Raw genomic sequence first — 19,400 nt, forward strand, 5'->3', positions numbered from 1 at the left:
CCAGACAACTACTACTCGCTTAATCTCTGTAACTGCCAAAGGGCAGTTGGACACTTTCACTAATGGATTAAATTAATCATGGCTGACTGAGAATAGTGAATTTTTCTAACGACATTGGTCACTGAAAACTATTGTGTTTTAATGATGCTGCATCCACACCACTAGATGTCAATTACTGTTATTTTTTAACCCAGAATATTCCTTTAACACTTGGTTTTGAACAGTATTCAGTGTATGAAGCCAAAGCCCCTTTCAAGGCAAGTCAGTCCACTCGGCGGCCATCTTTGGAACATTCCCAGGCAGGTTAGGCAGCTATTTTCTATGTAAACAAGCCGCATAGAAGTACAGCTCCTATCTACTTGAATGGGGAAAGGCCGAAATCTCTGAAACAGTTGGTCAAGATTACAATCAAAGAACATTGTAACAAGGTTAAGGTTGAGAAAGGAGGTGGCACATAAACATAAACAAACACACTGCAGCTGCATGTGGCTCTCTCTCTCCCGAACTGCTGCGTTCTGCTGCACTTATCCCTCTCCTCGGCTGATTAGCCCAACTGTGGGCCGGGCGTGCGTAGTCACGGCCCAGCCCCACCCTCCTCATCGTCACACTCCTCCCTCCTTTGCCTCAGGCCTGGGAACCCCTGGCATGATGTACATCCCACCCCCCTCCTTTCCAGCTGCCGGCAGGCTTTTCCCCGCCTCTCTAGGGCTGGGGAGGGGGATGAGGGGAGTTTAAAAAAAAAAGAGGAGAGGCGGAGCGACAGTGAAAGAGAGAGAGGGGAGAGAGAAAAAAACGTGCTCGCCAGTTTCCCAGACACGCCGTCACCTGGTCCTCGATCACTCCTCCACCCTCTGGTGGACGACAGCCGCTCCTCCCCAGCGGACCGGAGCCAGTCCTCCGACCTCTGGCGGATGGAACACGCCTCTACGTTTTGCCGGCTGGTAGGGAACTCCTCCGCCCCTGGCAGCGGCCCCATTGCTCCAGGTGGCCGGCAGCAACTCCTCCGTCCCCCGGCGGATGGCCGCGGCTGCTCCTTTGGGTGGATGGCAGTGGCGAGGACTCCATGACAGCGCATCCCTCCTCCTTCCTGGGCTTCGGCACCAATGTAACAAGGTTAAGGTTGGGAAAGTAGGATGTCGGAACTGGCTGAACAGTCAAAATAACATTTAATTTAAACAAAAAGACACACAACACAACACAAATACACACATGGCAGCTGCATGTGGCTCTCTCTCTCTCCTCGCCTGATTAGCCCAATTGTGGGCCGGGCGTGCGTAGTCAGCCCCGCCCTCCTCCTCGTCACAAACATATTTAAAATCAGCAGTTAAATTGGTCAACTATGGTATCATATATTGCACTTTTTAAAAAAACACTATTTTTTGGGCAGGTTCAGCTAATGCTCATGCACATTCTCGAGCTGACAAACAGACAATGTCTGTATCTAAAAACTCATCTTTTACCTGTAAGGCGGGACTTCCATTTCTACATCCATTGGGCATTGGCCGTTCTAATTTCTCTCATTCATTTTAATACCAGAAGTCAGTCTCAGGCTGAATAATCTCTGATAAAGCACAGTATGCAGTATGTGTATTCCATTTCAAACAAAGCCTAAGGTATCTTTCTGTGTCTTTGTGCAGCTAATAGGTCAGGTATATAACCTAAACTGTAACTTTGTCAGTAAACATTGATTAGCGTAGCACTCAGCCTGTGACTAGATTTGAAATGCCGAGCGAGTTGTTGCATGTGATTTTACATGATGAGCAATTTAAGCTTCTAAAAGGGCTGACAATCAAACCTGCTACAGAGAATCATGCATAATTCAATACGTAGAAGACTCAATTAACCAAACGGCAAAAATGCGATTGACTTTAATAAGTTGCCTGCTGCTTGCTAACACTGGTGATTAGGAGGGATGCAAGGAGGAAAGGATTTGAGTTTTTTGGAAGAGTGTTGTACCAGCACAGTGTGTTTTTGATGAATGGCTGTGTATTTCTGTTACAATGCATGTAAATGTAATATATGTACAGGGAGAGATGTGATGGATATTGAGTGATGCTAATTTAGCTCGTAGAAAATGGCGCTAGCAACAACAAGGTTGTGGGTTTGTTTCCCGGGAACACACATACTGATAAAATTTATACCATGAATGCACTGTAAGTTCCTTTGGATAAGAGCATCTGCCAAATACATGAATGTAAATGAGAGAAGAGTTATGACTAAAAATAGTACAGAGAATTGCATTTTGCACCTACTACTAAAAGTGTCTTCTTAAAGGGTTTACAATTTAGCATAATGCACTGGGTAGCTATCAAAGTCATATTAAGCCTGTCATTGATAAAATTTCACACATTCCCCACTGATTTATAAAACATTTAGGCACACTACACAGCTGTTTGGAATAATTGATTCTGATAAGTCAATGGCATCATTTTGCTGTCAAAAATAATTATACGCTAACAAACTCCAACACTCCTAGCAGTGGCGTCGCAAAGGTGGAGGGGCTTGGGGTGCTAAATGCCCCTTGTCTTTCTTAGGTACCCACGGACTGATGGCAAACATCCAAAGGGATACCCCCTCGCCCCTCCGATATGTTTTTATGTATAGCAGACAGAATTAATATAAATATGAACAAATACTGGAAAAGGTGTTTGAGCTTTCAGTCTCACTCTGTGGTAAATCAAGTCATTAGAAAATTGGATTCAACACTGAGAAATCTTTGCATTCACTGAACTCTCTGTAGAACTGCATTGAGATGTGCATAGCAGATGTGTGGTTGCCGCTGTCTGCATATCATCACAGTGGATTAAAGTTATGAGGCCTTCAGCGGTGGATAATTAAAGGTGTATTATACCGCAAAGACCTGGCAGAGTAAGGCAGGAAATCAATTATCATCAGGAGCCAGGTGAAATCAGCCGAGGACCTCTTTACACTCAGAGCCTCAAATAGAACTCTCAAGATCGCCTCAGACCCATACCATCCTGGGTATCATCTCTTTGCCTTACTTCCCTCTGGTAAACGGTGGAAATCTATATGAACAAAGACCTCCCATCACCATGACAGCTTCTTCCTCGAGGCTGTCCGCCTCCTTAATGGCTGCAATTACAAAAGTTGACTTCATAGACAAGGACTGATTCTCATCCAATAATTCATGATTTTGCACACTGTATTGTACTCTATGTTGCATTGTAATGTTGTACTGAATTTTTGTGTGTGTCTGTGTGCTGACAACCAGTGGTGTAGTCGGGGCCATACGCAAGTATTCGCCATATGCTAAACTTTTTTCCCAGGGCTGTTTGCGTATAACGACTTCTCTACTGTCGTGTTAGTTTCCCTTTAACTGTATTGGATGCTGTTTTGAGAAACTGGAGATTCTTTGTTGTAATTGGTGCATTATCACTTGAATTCTGCCAAATCCGCCCCTGACAACCGTTGTCACCGCCATCATCGACTGAGGAAATTTATGATAGTGAGTGGAGAGTGTCACCCTCATTCTGAAGCAGTATCTGGTAAAATGAATTAATGAAATATGTCAAACATCCTGTAAAATAAGGAATCATCCCATAATTAAGGGAAAAAAATTGCGTTCAGTATGAAATCCATACGGGATGCCGTTTGTCCCGTATTTTAGCGTCACACACCCAAACTGCTGAGAATGTTTCACAAATCAGGAGAAGTGGACCAGAAACACACACACATTTCGCGTGCATTGTGTGAGATATCGGCTGTTGCTTTACACAGACGGCACACTTTACAGAAACAGTTGGGGGAAAGATAGTGACAATCAGTGAACATCTTCTATCGTGTTTTTTTTTGTTTTTTTTCAGAAGCAAGATAATTTTGTCAAAATCATATAGCGTTCAAGTGCATGTTAATTGTTTCCCACCACTGGGATTTTAAAACACCACTAAACGCAACTATTCATGACATGCCATTACATTTTATTGCACATGTCAGAGCTCGTTCTGGAAGAAAGAGAGAGAGGTAAAAAAAAAAAAAAAAATGCATTACTGCATTCATTCAAAATAAACTACAGTAGTACAGGTTTAGTTAAAACACAACATAATTTTCTTCCATTTCCCTTATGATAAACACTATTTACTGCCAAAACAACGATACTAATCCAATGAGAAATACACTATTTTCATGTTAAGCCTTTTCTCTCCCTTTCTCTCTTCTTCCTGGTCATTCTATTAAAGAGTTTTTTATTAAGTTATAAGGTATATAAGTTTAGTTGGGGACGTTCACACTAAACGCGTTCTTGCGTCCGTCACCAGTGTTTTTCTATGTAAAGCAGCGTCTCGTGCAGGAACGCCTGTAAATATGGGTTATTCCTACAATTCTTTGACATTTAAGTCCCCATTACAAGAGTGTATGTTATTTATATTGATTAATTTCACCTGATTACAATTTTGATAGGCTTGTTAAAAAGTATAAAGACTTTTTATAATGTTACACACTTCTGTGGGCTTAAAAGTTAAATTTTAAATAATTGAAATCCTTTTCTATTGCACTGTGTCACTTCCTCATGTCCCAAAAACTGCACATCAAACATCTTTGCTAAATCAAAAAATAAATGCTAAATCATTAGATTTCTCTTTTCCCCCCACATACAGTAAAGAGTTTAATATTACATTCTCTCAATAACAAGTATTTATTTGTGGTAAAATGTGTAATTTTAACACTGATAGTGGAGGTTTTTTGTGTGTCCCTTGATTTATTGCCCACCCTGTTATGTCATATTATGACCTTTCATTGAAGATATAATGAAATGACATCACACACACTGGAGGTGTACATCAGCCATTCTGCAAAATTTCTTTGAGTTATCTGAAGTTTATAACTCTATTGTTTTATTTGTGTTTTCCTTTATTTTGTGGTGTTTGTCATATGTGGTCAAGCATAACATGTCCACCCAATTATGGGAACATTTCAATATACAGTATTTATGTTAACAAAAATAAAATCATAATTATTAGTTTACAAATGTTTCCTAGATATCAGTCACAGACCATGTAGCGGCTCTTTTATCCACTGAATGTCCACCCTGTTATTGTCCACCCTGATGCTGCCCATTTAACGGGATGGACATCTGAATTTTTTTGTAATTTAGCTTGACCAGTATGACTAATACCATCTTTAATATGTCCCTGTAATGATGAAACATGAAGATACTTGTAAAAGTATGATTTATTATTATTTTTGTATTATTATTATTATTTTTTTTAAGTTTCAAAGCCGGAATTGTGGGAATGACCCATTTACGATATGTACAGAGTTGCAGTTCTGCAGCTCTCTATACACAGATTACACAGTCTGTAGTAACAGTAAAGTACAGTCTATAATAACAGACAATTTTGTTTTTCATATTGGCTGATACTGTAAAGTATTTAACTGAGAGATGCAATCAATCACTTTTTGGTAGTCCCAGATGGCATCTGCAGACTTTCACATTTCTGTGCTGATTTTGAAGGAAAATCGGTAGAATTCTGTGGAATGGATTTAAACCTTAATTGTCATCTTTTACATTAAAATATTGCGTATTATTTAATACATAGAGCTTAATGTGCAGAAACAAATAAGAAAATATTTATCAGAAATAGGTAACACTGTGGCTCTGTGGCACTTTCCTAAAATTGCTTGGTTTGTTTGAGCATCTCTACCATCCCAATATAGAAACAAGGGTTCAACCAATGGTGTATGTTTAGGGCGGGGATATTATGGATATGTCTACCAGTGGAAGATGGGGAAGTGTTTGGGGAAACAGTCAAATTTTTGCACAACAGTCTGATTCCAGAAGTAAAAATCCCATTAATGTTTTTCCATATTAGGGGAATTGATTATTAACAATAACTTATTAATATTTAAAGACAAACCTACCATGAGCTCCGAGGTTGTTAATTAATGGTATATGCTTCTGTTGAAGCCATCAGTCTGCGTTATTTCAATGTAATTTTAAAAATATATATTTTTGATTATAAAATTCCTGGTAAAGAACTACAGAACCCATGGTCCTGAGGAGAAAATCCACTAATGAAAGAATTGCAGAAAACAAACTCTGCAACAACCACCCATGTCCATGATGCACTGCAAATGATGCAATTGATTCGGTCTCTCTACACTCTGAAACTATTATTTATTTCCATATATCTACATATTTTGAAATATACTTTAAATTAGGGCTGTTAATTAATTAATTAATACAATTAATCACAATTAAATGCAAATATAAACATTTGCTAAGAAAGGCCCTTAAATAAAAATAATTCAATATATAATGGTTAAATAATTATAAATAGTTACATTTAAATCATTATAAATCTAATAGGTATTATACAAATAATTATTCAGATAATTAAAATGCATGACATTAAAGTGGTAGACAAGTAAAGCATTGATAAGACAAGACAAAAAGTGGATTTAGAAAGCAATTTATTGTTTATTTCCATATCATTGAACATAAGCTTACTGGCCAGTCTAAAGTAATCCATTTTGCAATTGAATTTGTCAATCTGTCTGAGACAGATTTATTATAAGGGCGTTTTTTTAAGGATGCATGTGCAGACATGCATCAGATGGATGCTTCTGAAACGTCTCACTTTGGTTGCGTCGTGTCATAAACACAGCATTTTTAGGTCGCTGTCAAATTAAACGTAGTTTGAAACATTGAAAAACACATCTCGATCTGCATTCAGAATTCTGCTCCGTCCAGCTGTGTTTGGACGCAAGAACGCATCCTCATCTTGTGCTATTGCTAGTGTCAAGCCTAACACCGGGTTCACACATCTTCTGTGAGGCACGAGTGGTGCATGAGCAGGGCGGTCGCATTGGACGTTCACATATATTAGGAATATTCTTTATTACCATCCGGGGACATGATTAGTGATTCATTTTTTAACACGTTATTTTTTATATAATTAATCGCACTGAATTAATGTGTTAAATAGACAGCCCTACTTTAAATATATTGTTTCTATACTTACAATTGACAACCTAAAATCAATATTTTTAAAAAATTCCATTGTTTTATATTCAATTACATCATTCACAATACTTCATGGTATTGTAGTTCATTCCCTCAGTTAAGATGTTAAGTACACAGTCTTGTGCCTTTGCCTTTTTGTCTAATTTTTTAACATTTTTTTTGCTTTAGATCAAAGTTTGTAATGTTGTGATTCACCTCTGAGCTGGTTGGTTTGGTTCATGGCTTAGAACTCTTTTATAAAGTACATTATGAAATCCCTCTGGAAAAATGAATGTTAAAAAATACTTGCAGAACCATGAAAAGTGGACAGGCACTGTTGTGCTGTATTCCATTTGATGACTCTAGTGGTGCAGAAATTGCACACTTCTTTTTTAAACATGGCAAAATATGTTAACCAATTAAATCAACAATTTCTCCCAAACACTTGAGATGTCTGTTACTGCTGAGAGTACTTCACTCTTAATGGTAGCTGTAAACATAATCAGATTAGCCAAGATATTTAATAAACAAACATGCAAGGGTTGGGGGATGTGCAGATCTTTATAATGACAGGCGTTCCAATTTTGGAATTTTTCTGCTGAGTTCTGCGGGCACAGATTCCATGTTGGTCTGCTTATGGGAAAAATTCCATGTTATTTTATTTTATATTTTTAATGCAAATACATCCTAGGGATTAAGCTTATTTGGGATATTTATATTCTTATAAATTACGAATTAAACTGCTCATAGGAATCTTTGAAATTATCATATTTTACCACCTCGAAGAGTAATCAGTTTAGAAGAGAGGAAGAAGAGAGGAACCAATAGAATTGGGGGAAGAAAGAAAGACAGCTTGGGGAAACTGAGTGAGAGTGAGAGGCAATTAATGAGAGACAGACGGTGTAGCAGACTGATAGAGTGAAAGACAGAGGAGAGAAAATGTTACAAAGAGAAAGAGTGAGAGGCAGAAATAAAACGATTTACACAGGCTCTTGAAAGTAGGGCAGAGGGATTCACAGTGGGGGTTTGTGAAGACATCTGATTGGCCGAAGCAGAACAACCATTTCTGATTAGCAGCACTCAAGCACCTCCCACTAAAAGTGTTAAGGCAGTCAATGAGCATGACATGCGAGAATAGGCTCTGCCATTTTAACATTAATTCCTTTGAGCCTAGACAATTTATCAAGGAAACCTTGGATGAGGATGTCAAGGACATCTTTTCGACAGCTCTACTTGTCTTTGACGATAAATGCTTGGTAACGCAGCCAATAATACTCAAATTTCAGATTAAGGTTGATATGTACAATACACAGCATCACACTCTATATGACATTTATGTAGGGTATAATGTATAGTCTGCTGGTCACTCTCAAAAAAAACCTTGACAGGGTGGTCTTTGTGTATCACCCTTAAAGGAATGATTCACCCAAAAATAAAAATAAAATTCTCATAATTTACTCACCCTCGGGCCAGATGTGTTTGACTTTCTTCTGCAGAACACAAACAAAGATTATTTGAAGAATATCTCAGCTCTATATCCAGGTCCATACAGTGCAAGTGAATGGTGACCAGAAATTTGAAGCTCCAAAAAGCACATAAGGGCAGCACAAAAGTAATCCATAAGACTCCAGTGGTTTAATCCATGTCTTCAGAAGCTATATGATAGGTGTGGATGAGAAACAAATCAATATTTAAGTCCTCTTTAAATATAAAGCTCCACTTTCACTTTCTTCTTCGTGCATATCACCACCTACTGTCGAGGCTGGTCAAAGGTGGAGATTTATAGTAAAAAAGGACTTAGATATTGATCTGTTTCTCACCCACACCTATCATATCACTTCAGAAGACATGGATTAAACGACTGGAGTGGTATGGAATAATTTTATGCTGCCTTTATGTGCTTTTTGGAACTTCAAAGTTTTGTTCACCATTTACTTGCATTGTATAGACCTACATAACTGAGATTTTCTTCTAAAAATCTTCATTTGTGTTCTGCAGAAGAAAGAAAGTCATACACATCTGGGATGGCATGAGGGTGAAATTTTTTTTTAGATAATTTTTATTTTTAACTGTACATTATCCTGCGAATTATATGACTAATTACCAAATAAATTAATAAATGGACATGTAATATTGATTTGAGCTTGAGAAGAAAGAGACTGTGGAGTGATACGTGAAACATGAAACTAGCGCAACTATGTCGGAAATCGGTTGCCTGGGACAACGGTCGATTATTCAGTTTAGCAATCAAGTATTAAAGAGAACTGTGTAATAATAAATGACAATATATTCAGGATAAACAGGTATTATTTTAGACATATTAAGCAATACAGAGAGTTTCAATAAAAAAATATGAATGTCAATCGATACAATTTTTAATAGAGTGAAATACATGAAACACTGATTAATTAATCAAGTTAATTGCAATTCATCGCATATATCAATATTTGCAGAAAAAGCTTCTTAAAGATAATTCAATAGATAATAGTCAAAATAATAATAAATAAAATATATAATAAATGTAATAATTCAGATCATTTAAATACACTGAATTACTGTGGCAGCAAGTATAGCATTAATTAAACAATACAAAAAGTGGCCACAGCAATCCATTTTGCAATTGTGTTCATCAATCTGTCTGAGGTATACTCGGGCTGTATTCACAGAACACTCTTGCGTTCTGTGCGTAATATTATGATGGTCTATGTACATATGCCTCAAACAGACTGGTGTTGGTGTGTCTCACTATGGTTGCATCGCGTTCCACTGGTTTTCGGCGTCTCTAGCCAGAACGCCACATTTTTAGGGCGCTGTGCCATGTTTAATGCAGTTTCAAACTTTGTAAAATACAATGAATGAAAAATGCTTGAGACCCCTGCATTCTGTTGTGCAGCATGCAGCTGTCCTTGAACAGTTGGTTAGTTGCCTGTACAGCTGAAGATGCACTGACTTCCCCCTGCTGAATGCGACATTCAAAAATATGAAGGTGGTAATTCAAGCTTGAATTGCTCCGTTGGTAGGAAAATTACTTGTTACAGAATTTACGTATGGACAGGGGGCATGATTAATTTCATTAAAAAAATGTACATACTATTTTTCTATTTAAAAATAAATCACACTGAATTAACACTTTAAATCGACAGCCTTAAAAAGCAAAAAGAAATCAGTGTGCTCAGGATATAAACTTAGTGTCTTTAGCACCAGGACTGTAGCAGAGTCCATAGCATCAGGATTAAAGTGGGTTAAAAGTATCACCTCTTTAAACAGAACTCCCTGTCGAAGAATCAAACAAACAGTCGGAGAGACTCACCCGCTGCGCAGTCCTCTTCATCTGCACCATTTTCACAGTCTCTTTCACCATCACAACGCCAGGACAGCGACACACACGTCCCTCCACAGTCAAACTTCTCCGGTGGACAAGTCTGTTTGACTGCTGCAGGAGAGAAGCACAGTTTTTAACAGGCTAACCTGAAACATGTTGCAAAACAAACTGGCACTGAATCACTTTGTTGAATACACTAGTGTTCACTGGACCTCCATTAACTGAGAAGTTTCAGTGTCCAGACTTTTCAGACTGCTAAGGCAAGCCAGAATGAGGTGTTTATGGGTTCTTTTCATAGTTTTGCTCCACTGGCTTCCCTTAAGTGAGACAGAACGAGGTCAGGCAATAGATCAGAAGGCTCACGGCCCTCAGTTTAGCAGATCTGTCCTCCTTTCTCATTCACAGTTATGTCCAATCTGCTCCATTTGGCAGGCTGTCTGTTGATATAAGATTACAGCTTTAGAGGTATCATCAGAGATGTAGACATACATAAATCATCTCTGGATGCAGAGGGCTGGAGAGCTGCCACAATCAATGAGTCAGCTGAGGCCTTATGTCATAACATAGTTCAAAGTGGCCCAACAAGTTTATAACAATTAGCCTGGATAAGGATATGACATATAAACTGAGAGAGAGAGAGAGAGAGAGAGAGAGAGAGAGAGAGAGAGAGAGAGCAGCTTCCTTTAAGCACTCTTTTCATTTTGCTCTTGAATAACTAGTTAATGGTGTTTATCAAAGCAGACACAGGTCTTTTCTGAGAGGGTCACACGCAGCAGAAAAAAGGTTAAATGCAAATAATAAAATGCAACTAACGATGCAATTGAATGATTAAGATAGCAAAATAAATGGGCACATCACATTTAAAAGTGAGGAGAAAACACTAAAATCCCACTTCTGTTGTTGTTTATGCATTTACAAAATTGTCAGTTTTCTTGTTCAGCCTATGTATTGTAAATAACTTAGCACATTGTTGGGCCCCTGCAAAAAACCCAAATCATATCTAGGGATGAGAATATCAGAGACTTGGGGGTCTCTATCACCCTGTCATCCACATAGCTACATGTGAAAAACCACTCAGAACACCTTAGCAACTGCATAGTAATGCACTGGCAACCACCCAAAACACCTTAAATTACCTAAGAATTATGCTCTAGAATCCACCCAAACACCCTAGCAATTACCTGAGACACCCTATCATCCATATAGCAACATGCTAAAAAAACACTCAGAACACCTAAGTAACTGCACAGCAACATCCTGGCAACCACCCATCACCCTATAAATTAGCTAGCAACGCCCTTTCGACCACCCAGAACACCCTATATCATCCTTATCACAACATGCTAACAACCACTAAGAAGACTTTAGCATCTGCATAGCAATGCCCTGGCAACCACCCACAACACCCTGTAAATGATCCCTAAGCCCTAGCAACCATCCATACGCCCTAGTAGCAACCCCCCAGAACACCCAAGCATCCATTTTGCAACATGTGAAAAACCACTCAGAACGCCTTAGCATCTGCATAGCAACGCCCTGGCAACCACCCGCAACACCCTATAAATTATCGAGCAAAGCCCTAGCAACCACCCATATGCCCTATAAAATTACCTAGCAATGCCCTAGCAACCACCCAGAACACTCTAACAGCCATATAGCATCATGCTAAAAACCACCCAGAACACCTCAGCAACTGTATTCTGTAGTAGACCACGGGCAATTCAATTCACATTATGTTCAGAAATTTTAAAACATTGTTCTGTCTGTCAGTGAGAATGTTTCGTTATTTACAGGAATGATACACAACAAATGTGATTTGATTTTTACATCACCGGAATACTTGTCCAAAATTTCAGTATCATTTATCTGTCAAGATGACTTTAATTTATTTCCCTGTCTTTATTCAAATGGGCTTTTATTCAATCCAGCTTCTCTGTTGGGAAAGTAATATTCTAAGAAAGTATCTACTAGTCATTTACCAACACTTCATTTCACTCCATACACTACTTCTGACCAAAATATTTTTTTTCTGGTATCTGCAATGCAGTAAAGCAGTGTCAGTTTGAGGGTGTCGTGATATAATGCATCTGTCTGAGCCAGACATTTTAGATATTAGCACAGCCAGAGGAAGTGAATTAATGAGTCTGTTATTGACAAATTTGGGCATAAATGCAAGAGGAAAGACTATAACAGACAGATAAAAAGATCAATCAAGCATCAAAGTTAACCCTTAAACAGGCAATGTGCACCACAAGATACATACTCTTTAGTTTCTTATTGGGGTATGAAAAAGAGTTTCTCACCCAATCTTATCATTTATCATAGTTGGGTCTGTTTTGATTATGTGGGTAACATGACCTGGTTCAAATATTCTGTGATTGTTAATAGTGATGGGAAGTCTGATTCTTTTCCACGAACCGGTTCTTTCGGACAGTTCATTTCAATGAACTGGTTCAAAAAACCGATTCACCAGTTAATTTACGTCATCACGTAATGATGTCAATATATAATGCTAATACGCCGGCGTCGTAGAATACATGCACAAACACATTCAATAAAGCCATATGTAAGGGCATATTGCTGATTATAATATTTTATTTAATTAAGTTATAATAATAAGGGTGTTTATTGTCATCAGTGTTTCATTCCACATTAAAGTTTTGCACCTAAAGCACCCAATACTGATACTGATATACAAACGTGGATGTTCTAAACATTTAAAGCATAAAAAGTGATTAAACTAGTCTTAATCAACTCACACTTTTTTAAACAAACCATGATCCATCTCATCACAACTCAATAGTAAAATTTGTTTACATCTCTCGACTGAAACTTTTTGCCTCCTCATTCAAGTCCTCGGTTCACACATGCTCATCAGCTGCTCACTGATCAACAGTTCTCAGTATTATGTCCGAAAGAGGCGATTATCAGTTGTGTACTGGTGACTCGCAAACTGCTGTGATCGACTCAATGTACTGCTGATGCGAGAGCTGCTGTCCTCAGATTAGTGTACTGTTGACTCGAGAACTGCTGCGAATGACTCAATGTACTGTTGACTCAAGAGCTGCTGTCCTCGGATCAGTGTACTGTTGACTTGAGAACTGTTGCGATCGACTCAATGTACTGTTGACTCATCTTCATAAGTTGATAAAACGATAATACAATCAAGTCATAAACATATTTCCAGTATGTTTTATTTGTTACACTCTCTGTTGTTCAGCAAAATACACCTGAAACATACATTTCACCCCTTAATCACACACATGCTCAATGTCAGCAGCTCATCGGTTCTCAGTATGTCGGACACCTCCAAAAGAGGCGATTCTCAGTTCAGTGTACTGTTCACTCGAGAACTGTTGCGAACCGAGCGGTCAGTTCAAATTGTGAACTAGTTGGAGCAGTTAATTGCAAAGAAGAGTTGGCAAAAGCAGATATCACCAGTTCAAGGATCATATTACTCCCAGTTATCGGCTCATTTCGATTCGGAGTGTCAGGCTTTTCTTCAGGCTTTTATTTAGAACATTCTGAAGTGTGCGTATCCCCTGAGATCCGTTGCCAGATTGAGGGGAGTAAAAGTGTTAATCCACAATATTACACATTTATGCATGCAACCTTAAAGCTAAACTCTTCTCAGTTTTGTTACACACACACACACACACACACACATGTTGGTGCAGCTATCATTATGAGGACTCTCCATAGACATAATGATTTTTATTCATTCCCTGATGGAGGGAACGAGACGTTGTGTCGATGTAGTGACACTAGGGGTCACTCTTGAGAGCCCCAAACACCTCAGATCTTTGAGAAAAGGCCAATGAGAATTGGCGAGTGGAATTTGCATGCCACTCCCCCAGACATACGGGTATAAAAGGAGCTGGCTCGCAACCACTCATTCAGGTTTTGTGCTGAGGAGCCAAGACAGGGTCCCGGCCATTTCAGAGGGTAGTACAGCGTTGTGGCAGGGGAGACACAACGCCTCATTCCCTCCATCAGGGAACGGAGGTTACGACAGTAACCGAGACGTTCCCCTTCTGTCACTCACTCGACGTTGTGTCAATGTAGTGACACTAGGGGTCCCTATACGAAACGCCACAACTAGCTGAACCGTGTTACGTGGACTGCCGGTGCAGGTGCAAGCAAGCTGCTGCATGCGTATTAGCAGGTGCATGGAAGCAGGCTGCGCCAGCCGCGGCCTTTTCTCTCTATGTATTCAGTTATTCGGCTGGGGCCATTTTAACGCTCAATATATGCACCGGGGAAGGTGCTCTTTTCCTATCCTATTCTTTCAGGGGGAAAAGACCCCACGGAGACCACATCCTGCCCGGAGGGGAGGTAACGTGGCAAGCATGTCATGTGGGCTCAGAGCTGCACATGGAAGAGGCGTGGTGGTAGGTCCTGCCTGAAAGGGGAGGAGCTCTACAAACATGGCGACCGGGACAGAGAGAGCTCTGTCGAAGGGAGACACAGGTCTGCCGACAGGGAGACCGTACTGCAGAAAATACATCACAGGGGGTTACCTTAGTAACCGGCACCTTTGGAGCACCTACCTCAGTAAGGGCATATTAGCACACATACTGGTTCTGGCTGTGAATTCCTCCACTGAATTCGCGAGCCACAGGGCTAGGGAGGAAGGACATCCAGGGTTCACGGGTTCGTGAACTCGCATGGGAAAAGAAGCGCACATCTTTGCATATTTGGAGGGGAAAGGTGCTATACACAAGCGATACACCTGGCCAGCTGTCCGTATTCCCGAACTTACCTATTCGTACACTACCGGTCAAAAGTTTTGAAACACTTACTCATTCTTTATTATAATTTTTTTTTTCACATTTTAGAATAATAGTAAAGTCATCAAAACTTTAGAATAACATAAATGGAACTATGGGAATTATGTTGTGACTAAACAAAATCCAAAATAAATCAAAACTGTGCTATATTTTAGCATCTTCAAAGTAGTCACCCTTTGCCTAGAATTTGCAGACATGTACTCTTGACATTTTCTTAACCAGCTTATTGAGGTATCACCCTGGGATGCTTTTTAAACAGAACTGAAGGAGTTCCAATCTATGTTGGGCACTTATTGGCTGCTTTTCTTTATTATTTGGTCCAAGTCATCAATTTCAAAAACTTTTTTTTTTTATTAAATTTTAGTTTTATAATTAAATAAATTAATATGTTGGCACAATTATATTTTTGTCTACAAAACTAATTTAAAACATTTAAGCATATGCCTTCAGATCAAAAGATTTTTAAGATCATGAGAAACATTTCAGCCAAGTGTTTCAAAACTTTTGACTGGTAGTGTACCTGACAGAACACGGGACAAAACCGGCTCAACCCGGAGATTGTAAAATCTCACGAAGGTACTGGGTGTCGCCCAGCCCGCTGCCCTGCAGATGTCTGCTAGAGAGATGCCATGGGCCAGTGCCCACGAGGATGCCAGACTCCTTGTGGAGTGTGCTCGTATACCTGAAGGGGCGGGCACGGACTGGGCCTGGTATGCCATAGCGATGGCATCCACGATCCAGTGGGCATCCAGTGGGCAAGCCTCTGTTTGGAGACAGCGTTCCCTTTCCGCTGTCCGCCAAAGCAGACAAAGGGCTGCTCAGAGCATCTAAAGCTCTGCGTGCGATCCAAGTAGATGCGCAAACTATGCACCGGACACAGCAATGACAGGGCTGGGTCTGCCTCCTCCTGGGGCAGCACTTGCAGGTTCACCACCTGATCCCTGAAGGGGGTTGTGGGAACCTTGGGCACATAGCCCGGCCGGGGTCTCAGGATTACGTGAGAGTCACCCGGACCGAACTCCAGGCAGGTATCGCTGACAGAGAACGCTTACAGGTCCCTGACCCTCTTGATGGAGGTGAGCGCAATCAGGAGGGCCGTCTTCAAGGAGAGGGCTTTCAACTCAACTGATTCTAGCGGGTCAAAGGGGGCTCCGCGAAGGCCCTCATGGGAGAGATCCCATGAGGGGAACAGGTGTGGCCTAGGAGGATTCAGCCTCCGGGCACCTCTCAGGAACCTGACGATCAGGTCGTGCTTCCCTAAGGACTTACCGTCCACTGTACCGTGGTGTGACACAATGGCGGCCACATACACCTTCAAAGTGAAGGGGGATAGCCATTCCTCCAGCCTCTCCTGGCATCTCTGAGGGTCTTCAGCTTGGGAAGAACACTATTTCACGAACCGACACCACTTCAGGGTATAAAGCTGCCTCAGGAAGGGAGCTATGGCCTGAGTGATCGTGTCTACCACTGCTGGTGGTAGGCCACTTAGGTCTTCCGTGTCCTGTCCAAGGGCCAGACGTGGAGGTTCCAGAGGTCTGGGCGCGGGTGCCAGATGGTGCCCCGTCCCTGAGAAAGAAGGTCCTTCCTCAGGGGAATTCGCCAGGGAGGGGCTGATGTGAGGAGCATGAGGTCCGAGAACCAAGTCTGGGTGGGCCAATACGGGGCCATGAGGGTGACCTGCTCCTCGTCCTCCCTCACTGGGGGGAACACATACTTGCACAGCCCCCGGGGCCAGCTGTTTGCCAGCACATATGGGCCCCGTCAGAGAATACCAGAGTGGGCAGTGGGAGGTTTCTTGGGAGGCAAATAGGTCTACTTGTGCTTTGCTGAACCGACTCTAAATCAGCTGGACCACCTGGGGGTGGAGTCTCCACTCTCCCCTGAGCATCACCTGCCATGACAGCACGTCCGCTGTGGCGTTGAGGTTGCCTGGGATGTGAGTGGCCCGCAGCAACCTCAGTCACCACTGACTCCATACTAGGAGACGGCGGGCGAGTTGCGCATGCGACGTGAGTGTAAGCTGCCTTGGCGATTTATATATGCTACTGTCGCTGTGTTGTTCATCCGAGGGTGCCATATGCCCCACGAGCCTTTGAAAGTATTTCAGTGGAACTGCTTTTCTCTGCTTGAATGACTTCAGGCAGTTCAGCACCGACCGTGCGCATTTGCTCGTGAGGCGTGCTATCATCGAGACTGAGTCTAACTCCATACCGAGAAAAGAGATGCTCTGAACCGGGGAGAGCTTGCTCTTTTCCCAGTTGATCCGAAGCCCTAGCCAGCTGAGGTGCCTGAGCACGAGATCCCTGTGTGCACATAGCAACTCTCGAGAGTGAGCTAGAATCAGCCAGTCATTGAGGTAGTTGAGTATGCGGACACCCACTTCTCTTAACAGGGAAAGAGCTGCCTCTGCAACTTTCGTGAAGACGCGAGGGGACAGGGACAGGCCGAAGGGGAGGACCTTGTACTGATATGCCCGGCCATCGAAAGCAAACCATAGGAAGGGTCTGTGTCGAGGTAGAACCGAGACGTGAAAGTACGCATCCTTCAGGTCTACCGGCACGTACCAATCTTGATGCTGGACACACGCCAAAATGTGCTTTGATATCAGCATCTTGAATGGGAGTCTGTGCAAAGCCCAGTTCAGAACTCGCAGGTCCAAGATTGGCCACAACCCACCGCCTTTCTTCAGTATGATGAAGTAAGGGCTGTAAAACCCTTTCTTCATCTCGGCTGGAGGGACAGGCTCTATCGTGCCTCGTGGCTGCACTGAGAGGACCCTCGAAGCACTTACCTTGCTCCATTTACCTGGTGTCGGGGGGGTCGGCGACGGGGGAGGAGGGACGTCTAAGTCGCAGGTGCTCAATGCCCGGTTGCCGTGATAACGGCGGTCGTAAACACTGGCTATGTGACCCAGGGAGTGAGGAAACTGCTCTTTTGAGAATGTGGGTACTGCAGCTGTTCGGGGTGCTGCGAACATAAAAGAAAAGAAAACCAAGGATTTACCTCCCGGCCCTCCACCGGGGATGGAGTGGTCTGGATACCAGCTCCAGGTTTGCAGCAGACATCTTGCTCCCTGGATCATCCATCTCAGGGGCACTTAGGAGCCTTCCGGGTCCTCATGCTGGCCCGTGAGGCGGGGGGCGTCAGCTTCCTGCGGGGGGTTCTACGCTGGAGCCGAGAAATGGGCTCAGGCTGAGGCGGAGCCACCTGGGCTTTCGCCGCCGCAGGGGGATGCCCTCGGCAAGCAGACAGGATACGGATCTTGAGCCGTGCCGGGGCAAGATATGTTGTATAGCATCCATCTGCTTTCTCACCGCCGAGAACTGCTGGGCGAAATCCTCGACGGTGTCGCCGAATAGGCCAATCTGGGAGATGGGGGCATTGATAAAGCGAACCTTGTCCGCGTCCCTCATCTCGACCAGATTCAGCCACAGGTGGCGTTCCTGGACCACGAGGGTGGACATCGCCTTCCCGAGTGCTCGTGCCCTGACCTTCATCACCCGGAGGGCGAGGTCGGTCACCGAGCACAGCTCCTGCATCACATCGGGATCAGGACTACCCGTGTGCAGTTCCTTTAGTGCCTTGGCCTGGTGTACTTGCAGGAAGGCCATGGCATGCAGGGCAGAGGTGACCTGACCAGCAGCGCTGTAGGCTTTGGCCGTCAGAGACGACGTCGTCCTACAGAGTGCCGGGTGATCCTGCCAGGTGGCTGCGCTTTGCGGGCACAGATGCACCGCAACTGCTTTATCCACCTGAGGGACCTCTGTATACTCGTGGGCTGCCGCGCCATCAAGGGTAGTGAGAGCGGACGAGCTGGGAGGTCGGTTTCGGGCAGAAAAAGGTGCCCTCCACGACCTCGTCAGCTCGTCGTGCACTTCCGGGAAAAAAAGGGACACATCTTGGGACATGGCTGTGAGTGGCGCTCCGAACCCAGGAACCAATCATCTAGCCGCAAGGGCTCAGGGGAGGGTGGAAGATTCCACTCCAACCCGACACACGTGGCAGCCCGGGCAAGCATGGTGGTCATCTCACCATCAGCCTCAGACTGGGCGGGCTGACCCGAAGGTGGCAGCCCAGTCGAGTCCTCAGCGTCTGATATCGCCAGTACGTTCTCCAATGCAGCGATCAAGCACTCATTCCTCTTCAGCGCTCCGAAAGGGACACTAAGCTGGCCCTGGGGCAAGCTGGTCTCCTCTCGGAACTCGCCGGGGGCAAACAAGCATGCTGGGGAATGGGAGGTCCGCGGAGATTTACCCAGCGTAGCCGCGACCATTGAAGTCCCCAAATCGCCTCCAGCGCCAGCCGGGCCGGACTCGTACCCGGAGGT

General features: G+C 42.9%; 1 protein-coding gene across 3 annotated transcripts in view; it reads right to left on the reverse strand.

The window, feature by feature from the left end:
* Positions 1-19,400, reverse strand: part of LOC127441003 (low-density lipoprotein receptor-related protein 8-like) — a 180,676-nt gene that overhangs the window by 101,366 nt on the left and 59,910 nt on the right. For all 3 annotated transcript variants that reach the window (XM_051698114.1, XM_051698113.1, XM_051698112.1), the window contains exon 4: positions 10,272-10,394. In XM_051698114.1, the coding sequence (XP_051554074.1) occupies positions 10,272-10,394 (123 nt within the window). The remainder of the gene's footprint in view (positions 1-10,271; positions 10,395-19,400) is intronic.

This window comes from Myxocyprinus asiaticus, chromosome 5, assembly GCF_019703515.2.
Source record: "Myxocyprinus asiaticus isolate MX2 ecotype Aquarium Trade chromosome 5, UBuf_Myxa_2, whole genome shotgun sequence".
NCBI classification, from domain to species: domain Eukaryota; kingdom Metazoa; phylum Chordata; class Actinopteri; order Cypriniformes; family Catostomidae; genus Myxocyprinus; species Myxocyprinus asiaticus.